The sequence below is a fragment of the Thalassophryne amazonica genome, chromosome 8 (assembly GCF_902500255.1).
Source record: "Thalassophryne amazonica chromosome 8, fThaAma1.1, whole genome shotgun sequence".
NCBI classification, from domain to species: Eukaryota; Metazoa; Chordata; class Actinopteri; order Batrachoidiformes; family Batrachoididae; genus Thalassophryne; species Thalassophryne amazonica.
The window spans coordinates 89,030,024-89,046,453 of record NC_047110.1 but is presented as its reverse complement, the minus strand read 5'-3'; the positions used below and the strand labels follow the sequence as shown (position 1 = coordinate 89,046,453).

General features: G+C 39.2%; 2 protein-coding genes across 2 annotated transcripts in view; one reads left to right on the top strand and one right to left on the bottom strand.

The window, feature by feature from the left end:
- The first annotated feature begins 3,517 nt into the window (after nt 1–3,517).
- On the top strand, nt 3,518–11,156 carry exosc6 (exosome component 6). The gene is made up of 2 exons (XM_034176951.1): nt 3,518–3,879; nt 10,110–11,156. Exons 1-2 carry the CDS (start codon nt 3,602–3,604, stop codon nt 10,654–10,656), a joined length of 825 nt encoding a protein of 274 aa, XP_034032842.1. The 5' UTR covers nt 3,518–3,601; the 3' UTR covers nt 10,657–11,156.
- A 3,254-nt stretch (nt 11,157–14,410) lies between these two features.
- tgm2l (transglutaminase 2, like) overlaps nt 14,411–16,430 on the bottom strand; it is a 44,115-nt gene continuing 42,095 nt past the window's right edge. Inside the window, exon 15 of the mRNA XM_034176950.1 lies at nt 14,411–14,812. Coding sequence (XP_034032841.1) covers nt 14,650–14,812 — 163 coding nt within the window. The 3' untranslated portion in view covers nt 14,411–14,649. The remainder of the gene's footprint in view (nt 14,813–16,430) is intronic.

Genomic DNA, 16,430 nt, shown 5'->3' with positions numbered 1-16,430 from the left:
GCTTTCTCCTATGGTTATGGGTTGGGTCATGACTGAAAGAAATACATCGCGAGTACAAGTGGCCGAAATGGGTTTCCTCAGGAGGGTGGCTGGTTTCTCCCTTAGCGATAAGGTGAAAAGCTCAGTCATTTGTGAGGGGCTCAGAGTAGAGCCGCTGCTCCTTCGTGCTGAAAGGAGCCAGTTGAAATGGTTCAGGTATCTGGTAAGGATACCCCCTGGATGCCTCCCTAGGGAGATGTTCCAGGCACGTCCATCTGGGAGGAGACCCCAGTGAACACCCAGGACTAGGTGTAGAGATTACAACTACACACTGGCCTGGAAACGCCTCGGTATACCCTAGTCAGAAGTGGACAATGTGGCTCAGGAAATGGAAGTCCGGGGTCCACTACTGGAAATGTTGCCCCTGTGACCCAATCCCAGATACACTCCACAAAAATATAAACGCAACACTTTTGGTTTTGCTCCCATTTTGTATGAGATGAACTCAAAGATCTAAAACTTTTTCCACATACACAATATCACCATTTCCCTCAAATATTGTTCACAAACCAGTCTAAATCTGTGATAGTGAGCACTTCTCCTTTGCTGAGATAATCCATCCCACCTCACAGGTGTGCCATATCAAGATGCTGATTAGACACCATAATTAGTGCACAGGTGTGCCTTAGACTGCCCACAATAAAAGGCCACTCTGAAAGGTGCAGTTTTATCACACAGCACAATGCCACAGATGTCGCAAGATTTGAGGGAGCGTGCAATTGGCATGCTGACAGCAGGAATGTCAACCAGAGCTGTTGCTTGTGTATTGAATGTTCATTTCTCTACCATAAGCCGTCTCCAAAGATGTTTCAGAGAATTTGGCAGTACATCCAACCAGCCTCACAACCACAGACCACGTGTAACCACACCAGACCAGGACCTCCACATCCAGCATGTTCACCTCCAAGATCGTCTGAGATCAGCCACTCGGACAGCTGCTGAAACAATCGGTTTGCATAACCAAAGAATTTCTGCACAAACTGTCAGAAACCGTCTCAGGGAAGCTCATCTGCATGCTCGTCATCCTCATCGGGGTCTCGACCTGACTCCAGTTCGTCGTCGTAACCGACTTGAGTGGGCAAATGCTCACATTCGCTGGCGTTTGGCACGTTGGAGAGGTGTTCTCTTCACGGATGAATCCCGGTTTACACTGTTCAGGGCAGATGGCAGACAGCGTGTGTGGCGTTGTGTGGGTGAGCGGTTTTCTGATGTCAATGTTGTGGATCGAGTGGCCCATGGTGGCGGTGGGGTTATGGTATGGGCAGGCGTCCGTTATGGACGAAGAACACAGGTGCATTTTATTGATGGCATTTTGAATGCACAGAGATACCATGACGAGATCCTGAGGCCCATTGTTGTGCCATACATCCAAGAACATCACCTCATGTTGCAGCAGGATAATGCACGGCCCCATGTTGCAAGGATCTGTACACAATTCTTGGAAGCTGAAAATGTTCCAGTTCTTGCATGGCCGGCATACTCACCGGACATGTCACCCATTGAGCATGTTTGGAATGCTCTGGACCGGCGTATACGACAGCGTATACCAGTTCCTCCCAATATCCAGCAACTTCGCACAGCCATTGAAGAGGAGGGGACCAACATCCACAGGCCACAATTGACAACCTGATCAACTCTATGCAAAGGAGATGTGTTGCACTGCATGAGGCAAATGGTGGTCACACCAGATACTGACTGGTATCCCCCCCCAATAAAACAAAACTGCACCTTTCAGAGTGGCCTTTTATTGTGGACAGTCTAAGGCACACCTGTGCACTAATCATGGTGTCTAATCAGCATCTTGATATGGCACACCTGTGAGGTGGGATGGATTATCTCAGCAAAGGAGAAGTGCTCACTATCACAGATTTAGACTGGTTTGTGAACAATATTTGAGGGAAATGGTGATATTGTGTATGTGGAAAAAGTTTTAGATCTTTGAGTTCATCTCATACAAAATGGGAGCAAAACCAAAAGTGTTGCGTTTATATTTTTGTTGAGTGTAAGATCTTAAAGATGAGCGAATGATTGAGTGCAAAGCAAACAAAAAAGTTCCTTGATTTTTGTTCAAACCAGTACAACTGGACGTGCCTAGCACACCTCCGTAGGGAGGCGCCCACGACGCATCCTTACCAGATGGCTGAACCACCTCAGCTGGCTCCTTTCAACACAAAGGAGCAGCAGCTCTACTCCGAGCTCCCCACGGATGACCAAGCTTCTCACCTTATCTCTAAGGGAGACTCCAGCCACCCTCCTAAGGAAGCCCATTTTGGCCACTTGTATCTGCGATCTAGTTCTTTCAGTCATGACCCAACCCTCATGATCACAGGTGAGAGTAGGAACAAAGATTGACTGGTAGATCGAGAGCTTCGCCTTTTGGCTCAGCTCTCTTTGTCACAACAGTACGGTAAAACAAATGCAATACCGTATCTGCTGCACCAATTCTCCGGCCAATCTCACGCACCATTGTCCCTTCACTCAAGACAAGCAAGACCCCGACATACTTGAACTCCTTCACTTAGGGCAAGACATTATTCTTTACCTGGAGTAGGCAGTGCATCGGTTTCCTGCTGAGAACCATGGCCTCAGATTTAGAGGTGCTGATCCTTATTCCAGCTGCTAAACGCCTAGCTGCGAATCAACCCAGTGAATGCTGGAGGTCACAGGCTGATGAAGCCAACAGGACCACATCATCTGCAAAAAGCAGTGATGAGACCCTGAGCCCACCAAACTGAAGACCCGCCTCTCTCCGACTATGCCTCGATATCCTGCCTGTAAATATCACTGTTCAATACCAACAATCACAAACAGGACTGGTGATGAGGCCTTGATGGAGGCCAACCCCCAACGAAAACAAGTCCGACTTACTGCAGAGAAGCCAGACTCATTTGTTTTGCCTTATTTTAAACTTATTCACTTTGTAAGGACATTTCATAGAAGCCCTTCATTTATATAAAAAAATTATTTTGTTTTTGTAGAATTTCAAAGGAAATTCTAAAATTTAACAAATAACAATAATCATTTTTTAATATTTTGATTTGATTTATTTAAAAGGCAGGACGATCATAAAATGTAAACACACAACACATTCAACAAGTACACGGAAGCACATACAAATTTGAGGGTATCACAAAAGTACAAGTCTTTAAAAAACATAAATAAATAAAAATAAAACAAAAAAATTACAGAAAATGACTCCAATAATTGTCGCAATTTTAAGGTTTTTGTTTGTAGTTTTTTACTTTCTGGTTTGGTTTGGTAGTCTCACATTATTACAAATTTTTCAATATTGCATTCCTGACAAAGAAAACAGCAGGTAGTTGAGGTCATTTAACTCTGTCCATTTCGTCACAAACTACATAATTGGTTTTGTTGTGATTTATGATTTTGTGATTAAGCGTTTTTTGCAGTATTTGGAATGTGTAGCAGGCGGAACTACTTCCATACTTCTTGTGTTTCCGGGAGGACAGGGTTTTGGCCTGGACCAGACGGGAACGACATGCTGTAGCACGTTTAGGAGTTTCGCTGGTAATCTGTGTGTAGTAGAAGGTTTGAGTTCATTATGCCGACTGATACTAAACGAGTCCGCGGCCCGGATGTGTCTCAAAGCCCGTCTTTATATGTGTACAGCCCGGCGCCTGTTTGCGCTCCGGACGGCCTCCGGGCCGACGGTCGGCAGTGGGATCAGGTAGACGTTCGTCCGGTTTTCGTCCGGTGTGGACTCGTTAGTCAGGCCAAAGGTTCAGCGTACATCGAAGCGGGACACACCAAAGTGATCAGCTGCGTTTATGGCCCCAGAGAAACGGAGCGCAAAGACGACACTGACATGAAGAGCGGAAGGTAAAATGAGGAATCCACTGGTACAGTCAGTTGCCCAGTTCTGGATCACTTTTTTTGAAAGTCCCGCTATACGGAGCCATAATGCAACTGAATATCCTTTACTAGGTATTTGGATGTTATCTAGCTGAAGAAGTCAGGATGGGGTAGCCCTTCTACTTAAAGTGTGAAACCACATTATGTGTGGTGCAGATATTTGCCGGAAATGGATCACTTTGCCCATTTCTGGATCACGACACTGTGTCACTTTGAGGGCATTCCTGGCATCTGGCTGGAGCCCTTCTCATGCAGAATGATACGCACTGTACCCGAGAATGTGTTTTGAACACAAAATGACATGAATTATACCTATTAAATGAGAATTTACTCAGTTTCGAAAGGCACTGTTATACGTTTTTACAAGCAAAAAATGAAGTGTTTACTCAAATTGGGTCTTCTTTGTCTTTCGGCTGTTCCCGTTAGGGGTCGCCACAGCAGATCAATTGTTTCCATCTCACCCTGTAAATGAAGATAAAATAAAATCTGTGGTAATAAACATTCTTGGATTTTGACACCTCCCCCTAAGCTTTTAACTCAATGAATGGTCAGGATAGAACAAGATGCCCCAACTTACTATCATTTTGCACCGTATATTGTTAGAGATGGAGAGCAAAGGAGGGTTTTAAATGTGTGGAGGTGAGATTTCTCCCAAATTAAAAAGTAAAAGCCCCCACATTCATGCCCATTCGTGATGTTGAGATGACCCCCAAAGTACACACAGCTCACAAGTACTGACACGAGGCTGCTGCTTCATTGATCCACAACCGGCAAATTTTCGCGTCAGAGATAAATGCGTGCAGCAATTAAACAGCAAGACATAACATACTGACATTTTCTACCCAAGTAAGCAAGCATTTTCCCACTCTAGAACCAATGACACTGAATGACTAACTCACCTTTGCTACTTAATAGAGATCGTCACTTTCACGCTTGCAGGAATGAGTGAGTCAGGAAACGTGTGCACACCACGGAGACCGGATGTTTTGATTCCTCTGCTGATCACAAAGATGGCTGGATCCGGTCGAGCTTGTGGTCATTTGTAGACAAAACATCAGTCTTTCCATTGGTACCAAGTATTAGCTTATTCGCGCTGATTATGAAAAACGGCGGTGCAAATACTACAGCAGTGATCCGGAACTGGCAATGATCCGGAACTGGGTAAGTGACTGTACATTTAATGATTTGGTCCCAAAAGTAAAACTCTCACTTTTGCATCAAACAAAAATGTATAACAGACCCGTGGAAAGGGTTAAGACACAGGATTAGGGGCCAAAATTTTAAAATGCTCCGGTTGTGTGTTAAAAGGTACGACTCATTTTTTAGGGACAGGCTACAAGTACGGGAGGCAGAATGTCTCTGATTGGCTGATGAATGAATGAGTGAATGAATGAATGAACAAACTTATTAGGCACACACAGACCCAAATAACAAAGTAAGTTCACATAGAAAATAATACAACAATGCACCCATGTGCCGAAAGGGTGTAGGCAGAAGCAAAAGCTTATAAACGCCCACGCTTTTAACCAAAAAAGTAAAAATGTATATATATGTATATAAAAATATACATATACTCATGATAACTAATACAAAATATAAATTAATCACTGAACTAAAATTTCAAAACATAAACATACAAACAGCAGTGCACCATGCACAAACCCAAAAACAAATCAAAATCGTTAACCCTAATTCATCAAACCATAACAAGTAATTTTTAGAGCCTTTTAAAGCCAACCAAGTTACACAGTGATTTTATGATTTTATCCAAATATTAACACCTTTAACAAAAACACGACTTTTTACAGTAGTTCAGACTTTTGATTTTTGAAATAATAAAGTTTCTCGCAAATTATAACTGGAGTCCCTCATTTTGAACAGGTCCTGGACATGTGGTAAAATTTAATTTTTTACTTTAAACATAGTTTTATGCTGTAATCAATCACGTCCCAAAATTTTAAAATGTGTAACTAGACGGATTTGTTGGCTCACGAATTCTTATGGCTTTCTTTTGTAGTAAAAATATTGAATTTGTATTAGTTTTGTAGGTGGTTCCCCAAACATCAACACAGTAGGTCATGTACGGCACAAGTAATGAATGATATAAGGTAACTGAGTGTTGGGAGAGGAAGCCTTGTGCTTTGTACAAAATGGCAATGGCTTTTGACATTTTGGATTTAACATAACTTATGTTTTCCAACTGAATTTATCGTCAATGAAAACCCCAAGAAATTTAGTTTAATTTACAAGTTCAGTTTCAATATCGTGTACAGTGGTCCCTCGCTATAACGCGGTTCACCTTTCGCGGCCTCATAATTTTGCGGATTTTTTAGTCCAATTTTGCATGCTTTTTTTTTTTTTTTTTTACAGTGCATTGTGTTCTGCGTCCTCATCAAGCAGGCCGGTCGCGGCACCGCGAAGGTAGAGCATGCGAATTGTGTTCTGCGTGTCTGTTTATAAGAATCTTCTCGCCCAGAAGAAAAAAAGAGCGCCAACAACTACCCATAACTGTGTTCTTCACTCGGAAAAAGACACCTGCACCGAGGTGTGACTCAGTGGAAAAAGGCGCAGCAGCGGAGCAGCGCCAGGACGAAGAGGCATGATCAGAGGAACTGTGAAATACTGGTCAGTCACTATTAATAGTTTCTTATGTGTCCAACCTAGTAAGTTGATCGTTAAAATTAAATTCGTTAGTTCTAAAAGCCATCATAATTATTTATAGGAAAGCATTCTATTTTTTTCTACTAAGGTTTGAACTTTGAGAGTGTTTACACACGAGAGAAAAGTGAGAAAATGTTAATGCCTGTTTGAGAAAAGTGTGTAATGTGTGTAGTGAGGGGTTTTCAGCCTTAAAATGTCTATAATAATTGCAAAAAATAATGCTGACTACTTCGCGGATTTCGCTTATTGCGGGTTATTTTTAGAACGTAACTCCCGCGATAAACGAGGCACCACTGTACTAGTAAATTTATAAATATATTCCTGGGTTTTTATTAATTTATTTGAATCAAACCATTCTTTGCACTTCTGTAGTTCCCTCTTCATTGTGTCCAGAACCTGTCCCAAATGAACCCGACTACAAAAACACAGTCGTGTCATCAGCAAATAAAATGCAACTCACAAACTTAGAAACCAAACATATGTCATTAATATATAAAAGAAACAACAAAATCCCAAGGACTGAGCCCTGGGGCACCCCACAAGTGCTCTTGAAAAAAATCAGAATTTATCCCTTCATTCTGAACACATTGATACCTATTGTCCAAATAACTTGCTATCCAATCATGAGCTAATCCTCTGATACCATACTTCCATAATTTATCCAAAAATAAGCTGTTATCCAATGCATTCTGTAAGTTGGAAAAAAAATTACAATATATTGCTTGTTTTCAGTTGCATTCTTAATATGTTCCACAAAATCATTTTCTGCTAATGAAGTAGTACGATTTTTTTGTAAATCCGTATTGCTGCTCATTTAGTATGTGATGTTTGGATATAAAATCATTTAACCTCTTTATGTATACCTTTTCCAGAATTTTTGAAAATTGAGGTAACAGTGAGATTGGCCTGTAGTTTGAAAAAACATGTTTGTCACCAGATTTGAACAGTGGTATCACTTTAGCTATTTTCATTTTGAAAGGAAATCTCCCAGTCATTAATGATCATTGTCACGTGACGACTCCTGTTCTGCCCGTTTAACCATAATATTAACCTTGAGCCGCAGCGATTAATCGGCAATTCAATGTAATACAACACAGCAAGGAAGTCATGGGCTTGATTCCCATCTGTGGTCTTTCTGTGTGGAGTTTGCATGTTCTCCCCGTGTTTGTGTGGGTTCCCTTCGGGTGCTTTGGCTTCCTCCCACATCCAGAGACATGCAGGTTAGGTGAATGGGAAACTTTAAATTGTCTGTAGGTGTGTGTGCAGGTGTGACTGTGTTTGTTTGTCTATATGTGGCCCTGTAACAGACTGGCGTCCTGTCCAGGGTGTACACTGCCGCACACCCTGTGATTGCTGGGATAAACTCCAGCCATTGGAATAAGCGATTGAAGATGAGTGAGTGAGTTGACAGTACATGTCGGTTCACAAAAAAAAAAAAAGACTATTCATAGACAAGGACCATTCATAGACATATGAAGAATCATTCATTATTTATTAAAACACAGCACTGTCACAGGTGACACATTAGAATAATAATTAATTATAGCTAAAAAAAAAAAAAATTATACCTTTTTTGTTAAAAAGTGATGCAAATTATTGGTTGAGTTCACAGGATTTGCATCATTTGTTAGCCTTAGTTACCACATTATGTGGCTGCATTCATCATATGTCACAGAAAGTTAAGTGCCTTGATTGTCCTTTACTTTACAAAGCAGACCAAGCATCCAAACTATTCGAACCAAAATAGCCAAAATTATTCATTTTAAAAATTCTGTTGCTCAACAAATAATTTGCATCAGTTTATTTTAATCTAAAATTAGAGCAGCTGTAATTTTGTAACACCTTTTTCCCCCAATTGGTTCTCAGTTTTAACTACTTCTTTATGGTACAGAAATACAAATGGGTAATACTACAACCCCTGGCAATAATTATGGAATCACTGGCCTCGGAGGATGTTCATTCAGTTGTTTAATTTTGTAGGAAAAAAAGCAGATCACAGACATGACACAAAACTAAAGTCATTTCAAATGGCAACTTTCTGGCTTTAAGAAACACTATAAGAAATCATGAAAAATAATTGTGGCAGTCAGTAACGGTTACTTTTTTAGACCAAGCAGAGGGAAAAAAATATGGACTCACTCAATTCTGAGGAATAAATTATGGAATCACCCTGTAAATTTTCATCCCCAAAACTAACACCTGCATCAAATCAGATCTGCTCGTTAGTCTGCATCTAAAAAGGAGTGATCACACCTTGGAGAGCTGTTGCAACAAGTGGACTGACATGAATCATGGCTCCAACACGAGAGATGTCAATTGAAGCAAGAGGATTATCAAACTTTTAAAAGAGGGTAAATCATCACGCAATGTTGCAAAAGATGTTGGTTGTTCACAGTCAGCTGTGTCTAAACTCTGGACCAAATACAAACAACATGGGAAGGTTGTTAAAGGCAAACATACTGGTAGACCAAGGAAGACATGAAAGCGTCAAGACAGAAAACTTAAAGCAATATGTCTTAAAAATCAAAAATGCACAACAAAACAAATGAGGAACAAATGGGAGGAAACTGGAGTCAACGTCTGTGACCGAACTGTAAGAAACCGCCTAAAGGAAATGGGATTTACATACAGAAAAGCTAAAAGAAAGCCATCATTAACACCTAAACAGAAAAAAAACAAGGTTACAGTGGGCTAAGGAAAAGCAGTCGTGGACTGTGGATGACTGGATGAAAGTCATATTCAGTGATGAATCTCGAATCTGCATTGGGCAAAGTGATGATGCTGGAACTTTTGTTTGGTGCCGTTCCAATGAGATTTATAAAGATGACTGCCTGAAGAGAACATGTAAATTTCCACAGTCATTGATGATATGGGGCTGCATGTCAGGTAAAGGCACTGGGGAGATGGCTGTCATTACATCATCAATAAATGCACAAGTTTACGTTGATATTTTGGACACTTTTCTTATCCCATCAATTGAAAGGATGTTTGGGGATGATGAAATCATTTTTCAAGATGATAATGCATCTTGCCATAGAGCAAAAACTGTGAAAACATGTCTTGCAAAAAGACACATAGGGTCAATGTCATGGCCTGCAAATAGTCCGGATCTTAATCCAATTGAAAATCGTTCTTTTGTTTTTCATGATTCCATCATTTTTTCCTCAGAATTGAGTGATTCCATATTTTTTCCCTCTGCTTGGTCTAAAAAAGTAACCATTACTGACTGCCATTACTTTTCCTGATTTCTTATAGTGTTTCTTAAAGCCAGAAAGTTGCCATTTGAAATGACTTTAGTTTTGTGTCATGTCTGTGATCTGCTTTTTTTCTACAAAATTAAACAACTGAATGAACATCCTCCGAGGCCGGTGATTCCATAATTTTTGCCAGGGTTTGTATTATGGTATTCCTCCAGGTTTGTTTTTTTTTTTTGTTTGTTTGTTTTTTTTGTGGTTCCAATAAACTGTGGAGTTGATGTGACCGTAATAGAAGATGATGATCGGAAGGCATTCTGAAGACTGTTTCTGTGTTTCCAGGTTGGTTACTGATATGCGGTTTGCACCATTCTCTTGTCCGGAGAGGGGCTCCTGGATTCAGGGTAGTCAAGACAAGGACTGTTCCCTGATGCTCCAGGAGAGTCTGCAGCCGGCCATATGTCTCCACAAATACCCCCGCTCACAGATTGAGGTAAACGTGGTGGTTCTTGAGAATAGCGGCTCAGTTCTGGCTCACGCCATTACGTGCGCTTCACTCGCCCTCGCACATGCCGGAATTGAAATGTACGATATGGTACTGGGCTGTACCATTCGCCAGGCTGGTGCTTCTTACATGGCTGACCCTACTTACATGGAGGAAAACAGCTGCAGCTCAGCCAGTGGACAGAACCAGGGTGGTCTAACGGTTGCTTTCCTCCCCAGCCTGAACCAGATTTCTGGACTGCATTCAGATGGAGAAATGACAGAGGAGACTCTGACAGCCAGGGTTCGGACCTGTATAGAGGGTTGCTATAAACTGTACCCAGTTATCCGGCAGGCCCTGGCCAAGGCTTTACGCAAGGCTGCTCCACCTCCACCAGAGAGCTGATTTATTTACCTTTTGTATCTTTACGCTCACAGTCCTTCTTTGACAAAAAAAAAGTCTATTTTCATGTATCTACTTTGTGTTGTGTCATTTCAATGACTTTTACTAAAACTGATGGATCCTGCTTATTTCTAAAATAATAAAGTGATTAACATGCACAAAATGGTGTGGCCACTAATGCTAACATACAGGTGTGATCATGTTCCACATTAATTACCTCCAACATCGAAGTTGGAGGCATTAATTAATGCCCCGGTTTGTATGTTTGTTTGTGAACAACTTGGAGCCTTCACTTTTTCATATATAGTTTAGAAATTCTTACTGAAGATTCATATTCTAAGAACTGATTCCATTTTCAAGGTTAAAGGGCAAATCTTGGAAAAAAAATCCCCTTAACCCTATAACGCCAAGTGTATCATATTTGATACAGGATTTTCTGAGATGTCTGCTTCATCAGTGTGATATTTTCTCCCCAAAAAACCCATCGTATACAATGAGATACTTGTAGTGCACAGACAAACCACCAGATGTCAGTATCTTATGCATCAGAGGGTCTTCAGATGAGACATTCATAATGGCTGCCTGAAACAAGTGATCCACAGTAATTTCCCTAAGAAAATTCAGCATTTTATAGGTTTGAAATGTTATGTTTGCTCTGTATTTTGTTTTTATGCTAGAACGCCCAATGTAGCAAATATGATACAAATAAAAACATATATGCAAAAAGGTTTTTGTTTTTTGTTTTGTTTTTTTGTGGGTTTGTTAAAAGGTCCAATAAAGACTCTTGTTTCAAAAAATTTGAATTTTCTGACAATTATTTCACAGGGTGGGCTTTATACGGTTAACATTGAAAGAATTTTCAAAAATTCATAGCTGTCAAAAAAGATCAAATATCTTTCATATTTGAGAGCGTTATGTGGGATGGTATCCTGTAACGACTGACAAAGTTTGATGTGGATCTGATCCAGATTATAGATTTTGTGGCTATTTAAATTGAACATCGAAAACCCCGTTTAATTTATATTTTACATTATATCTTAATCAAACGTGCTCCAATCAGACTCATATTTGAAAGTGAGATGCAGACTGGCACTCACTATCACCTGACAAATTTTGATCTGGTTCTGATCCAGATTGTGGATTATTTGGACATTTAAATTTAATATTGAAAAGCCCATTTGATGTACATTTTGCATTATATCTCATCAAAAGTGCTTCAGTCACTCATTTCTGACAGGTGCAAACTGGCACTCTCAGTGAATAGATTGTTTGGCTGTATTGCGGATTGAGCAGATATTTGATTTTAGCATTGAAAAGCCCCTTTGATCTATATTTTGTCTTATATTTTAACTTTTGAAAAGCCACTTCTAACAGGACTTAGACCTTTGAAATTTTTATCCAAGGCAAAAATTTATGGAATTGGAAGCTAGTGTTGGAGGTTTGCACTCTTATTTATTTATTTTATTTATTAATTAACCCAGTTATTTTGTAACTGTTATTGAGTATTATGTTGTTTTTTTGTTTTGTTTTTGTTTTTACTAGTTTGGGAGGTCCTGCAAAATCATGTGTTTGTTATTAATAATATTATTAACTACGTATATAGGGCTTTCTTAGAAAACAACACACAAACCAAAATAGCCTCCAATAATAAAAGAATAAATGCCAATAATAAAAGCCCATCCTGTGGGGCAGAAATCTGTGCTCACCTTGCTTATTTTTGAAATTTAAGTCCTTTTGGTACACAGAGCAGGCTGAGTGTTCCCTGCATTAAAAAAAAAAAAAAAATCCACTGTTCACGTCTCCATCTGTGTATCCTTTTGTCCAAACTGTGTCAAATAGCATCAAGTATGTTATCCAGTATATATATCCAGTTTGCTTAGTTTGGGAATTTAAAAGTCCTTGTGTTAAGTAACAGCACACACTGTGGGGTGTGTAAAAGCAGGTCCATAAGTGTTTGGACAATAACACAATGTAATACTGTCTCTGTACACCATAATGGAGTAGAAATGAAATAATGAAAATGTACTTCCAGTGTAGACGTTCATCTTTAATTCAGGTGGTTTAACAAAAATAATGTTTACCGTTTAAGAATTCACAGACATTTTTTAATACATAGTCCTTTTATTTTACTACAACCCCTGGCAAAAATTATGGAATCACCGGCCTCGGAGGATGTTCATTCAGTTGTTTAATTTGTAGAAAAAAGCAGATCACAGACATGACACAAAACTAAAGTCATTTCAAATGGCAACTTTCTGGCTTTAAGAAACACTATAAGAAATAAAGAAAAAAAATTGTGGCAGTCAGTAACGGTTACTTTTTTAGACCAAGCAAAGGGAAAAAAAATATGGACTCACTCAATTCTGAGGAAAAAATTATGGAATCACCCTGTAAATTTTCATCCCCAAAACTAACACCTGCATCAAATCAGATCTGCTCGTTAGTCTGCATCTAAAAAGGAGTGATCACACCTTGGAGAGCTGTTGGCACCAAGTGGACTGACATGAATCATGGCTCCAACACAAGAGATGTCAATTGAAACAAAGGAGAGGATCATCAAACTCTTAAATGAGGGTAAATCATTATGCAATGTTGCAAAAGATGTTGGTTGTTCACAGTCAGCTGTGTCTAAACTCTGGACCAAATACAAACAACATGTGAAGGTTGTTAAAGGCAAACATACTGGTAGACCAAGGAAGACATCAAAGCGTCAAGACAGAAAACTTAAAGCAATATGTCTCAAAAATCGAAAATGCACAACAAAACAAATGAGGAACGAATGGGAGGAAACTGGAGTCAACGTCTGTGACTGAACTGTAAGAAACCACCTAAAGGAAATGGGATTTACATACAGAAAAGCTAAACGAAAGCCATCATTAACACCTAAACAGAAAAAAACAAGGTTACAATGGGCTAAGGAAAAGCAATCGTGGACTGTGGATGACTGGATGAAAGTCATATTCAGTGATGAATCTATAATCTGCATTGGGCAAGGTGATGATGCTGGAACTTTTGTTTGGTGCCGTTCCAATGAGATTTATAAAGATGACTGCCTGAAGAGAACATGTAAATTTCCACAGTCATTGATGATATGGGGCTGCATGTCAGGTAAAGGCACTGGGGAGATGGCTGTCATTACATCATCAATAAATGCACAAGTTTACATTGATATTTTGGACACTTTTCTTATCCCATCAATTGAAAGGACATTTGGGGATGATGAAATCATTTTTCAAGATGATAATGCGTCTTGCCATAGAGCAAAAACTGTGAAAACATTGCCTGCAAATAGTCCGGATCTTAATCCAATTGAAAATCTTTGGTGGAAGTTGAAGAAAATGGTCCATGACAAGGCTCCAACCTGCAAAGCTGATCTGGCAACAGCAATCAGAGAAAGTTGGAGCCAGATTGATGAAGAGTACTGTTTGTCACTCATTAAGTCCATGCCTCAGAGACTGCAAGCTGTTATAAAAGCCAGAGGTGGTGCAACAAAATACTAGTGATGTGTTGGAGCGTTCTTTTGTTTTTCATGATTCCATAATTTTTTCCTCAGAATTGAGTGATTCCATATTTTTTTCCCTCTGCTTGGTCTAAAAAAGTAACTGTTACTGACTGCCACAATTATTTTTCCTGATTTCTTATAGTGTTTCTTAAAGCCAGAAAGTTGCCATTTGAAATGACTTTAGTTTTGTGTCATGTCTGTGATCTGCTTTTTTTCTACAAAATTAAACAACTGAATGAACATCCTCCGAGGCTGGTGATTCCATAATATTTGCCAGGGGTTGTATATGTAATTGTACAAGCTGAATGTAAGGATTATTGTTAACACAAATTATCACTTTTACAGCCAGTTTCCTTTAGATAAGTCAGGACTTGTCAGATTTTCCATATGGCACCAGAGTATTATTCACATTCTTCATGACTGGCATAAATGAAGTGCAGTTCCTTTCAGTGTAATTTTACTGTGGCATACATGCATGGCTTGCACGCAGCAGATTATCTTGTGTGGGAGCGTCTTTTGTGGACAAGCACAGTGGCTACTCCTTTCAAATCCTTCAGCTTGTCACTGTCAAAGTTCACCAGGAGCTTCTTCACTCCGGCCCGAGTGGGAATGAAGGACAGCCTGCAAGACACTTTCTGGCCCGGAGCAATATCTTTGCTGGAGAAATAGAGCGGAGAATGTGTTGACCATAGACTGTATACACAAAAAATATTTCTCCCAGGTCTCTTAAGAAATGATTTGCTTCTGTGTCTCTCTCTTTAAATGTAAAGGAGATGCTCACACTAAAAAAGGTTGCTTTCTGCCTCCAGACTTTTTGGACTTGTTTTAAGGACATTCTAGTTTAATTTTGTTTGTAATCACAATTTTTATTTTTTATTAATTTAATGAGCTGTGTCTGAGAAAATCAGGCGGGTGGCCATGTGGGTGTCTGGATGGCCCGACTCAGATTTTGATGAAATTTTCACCAGTTACCCTTCAAATAGATTGATTAGGCATGGTAATGTTTTTTTTTTTTTTTTTTTCATCAAACCAAATTTTAGCCCATTTTTGGTCAATTCAAAATTTGATGTCAAAATACCCCGAGAATCCGTTACATTAAAATATATAGTAAAAATGGCCAACTTTGACAAAGCAATTTTCAATTCTGAGCTTGTGGTTAGAAAAACTGAGCATGGGGCATCATCACGGATGTCCTGAACCTCTGTAAACCACTGTCTGTTCGGTGGAACTTTTCTTTATATTTCTGTAATCAACACTTTCTGAATTTTATAGGTGGGCGCTTTCAGGGCCAAAATCTTGGTGAGCGGGAAATTTGAAATTCCTCATTTATTAGTCAATATTTTGCCTATTTCAGTAAATAAGGCATTATTTCATATGTTTTCCGATATGGGGAGTTCATTTATGCATTTAGTTTTATGATCAGAGGTCAAGGTCATTGACAGACATCATGATTCTGCAATTTTTCATATTCAGCAGTATGTATTACCACCAGAATTGATAATATTGAGCTTCTAATGAATCATTGTGATAGAAGAGATTATTGCCTTTATATTGATATGCAATATGACTGGTGTTTAACAGATTTCAAGTCTTTAAAGTTGGAAAAGTAAGGTTCTTTGAAATCCTGCTCTATTTCATCAAATTTGAATCTCCTCAATATTCCAATCAACACTTTTCCTATTTCAGCAACCAAAGTATCGTTTTTTATGTTTTCAGATATAGGGAGTAGAACTGTAGGGTTAGTTTTATGTATGTATGTGTAATAGTGTATGTAGCTTCATGTGGTGTCATAAGAATAAAATTGCATTAACTGAGAAAATATGATATATATTGTACATTATCTGCCACTGACATGTTTGCAAAAAGATAGTCTAGTTTGTTATTTTCATAATGGGGTTTATCTTAGCTAAACAAAAGTAAGACATGATAATGTGATACAGTACCGGTATTCTGACACTTTTTCTGTCCAAAAAGCAAAAAATGTCTTTCTTTTTGGAGATTGACCTTGGAATTACACAATGACCTTCACCTCTGATCATAAATCTAACCCCATAATCCCACTCCCTATATTTGAAAACATATAAATTGACACTTTGGTTGCTGAAATAGGTAATGTACTGACTGGAATAATGAGGAGATTCAAATTTGATGAAATAGAGTGAGATTTCAAAGAACCTTACTTTGCTGACCTTAAAGACCAGAAATTGTTGAACACCAGTCATATCGCATATCAATATAGAGGCAATAATCTCGTCTATCACACTGATTCACTAAA

What these genes read in the sequence shown, in the direction of transcription:
- exosc6 (XM_034176951.1), top strand. Translation starts at nt 3,602, where the DNA reads ATGCCGACTGATACTAAACGAGTCCGCGGCCCGGATGTGTCTCAAAGC. An exon ending in ACTGACATGAAGAGCGGAAG is followed by an intron (nt 3,880 to 10,109) that starts GTAAAATGAGGA and finishes CTGTGTTTCCAG; the next exon opens with GTTGGTTACTGATATGCGGT.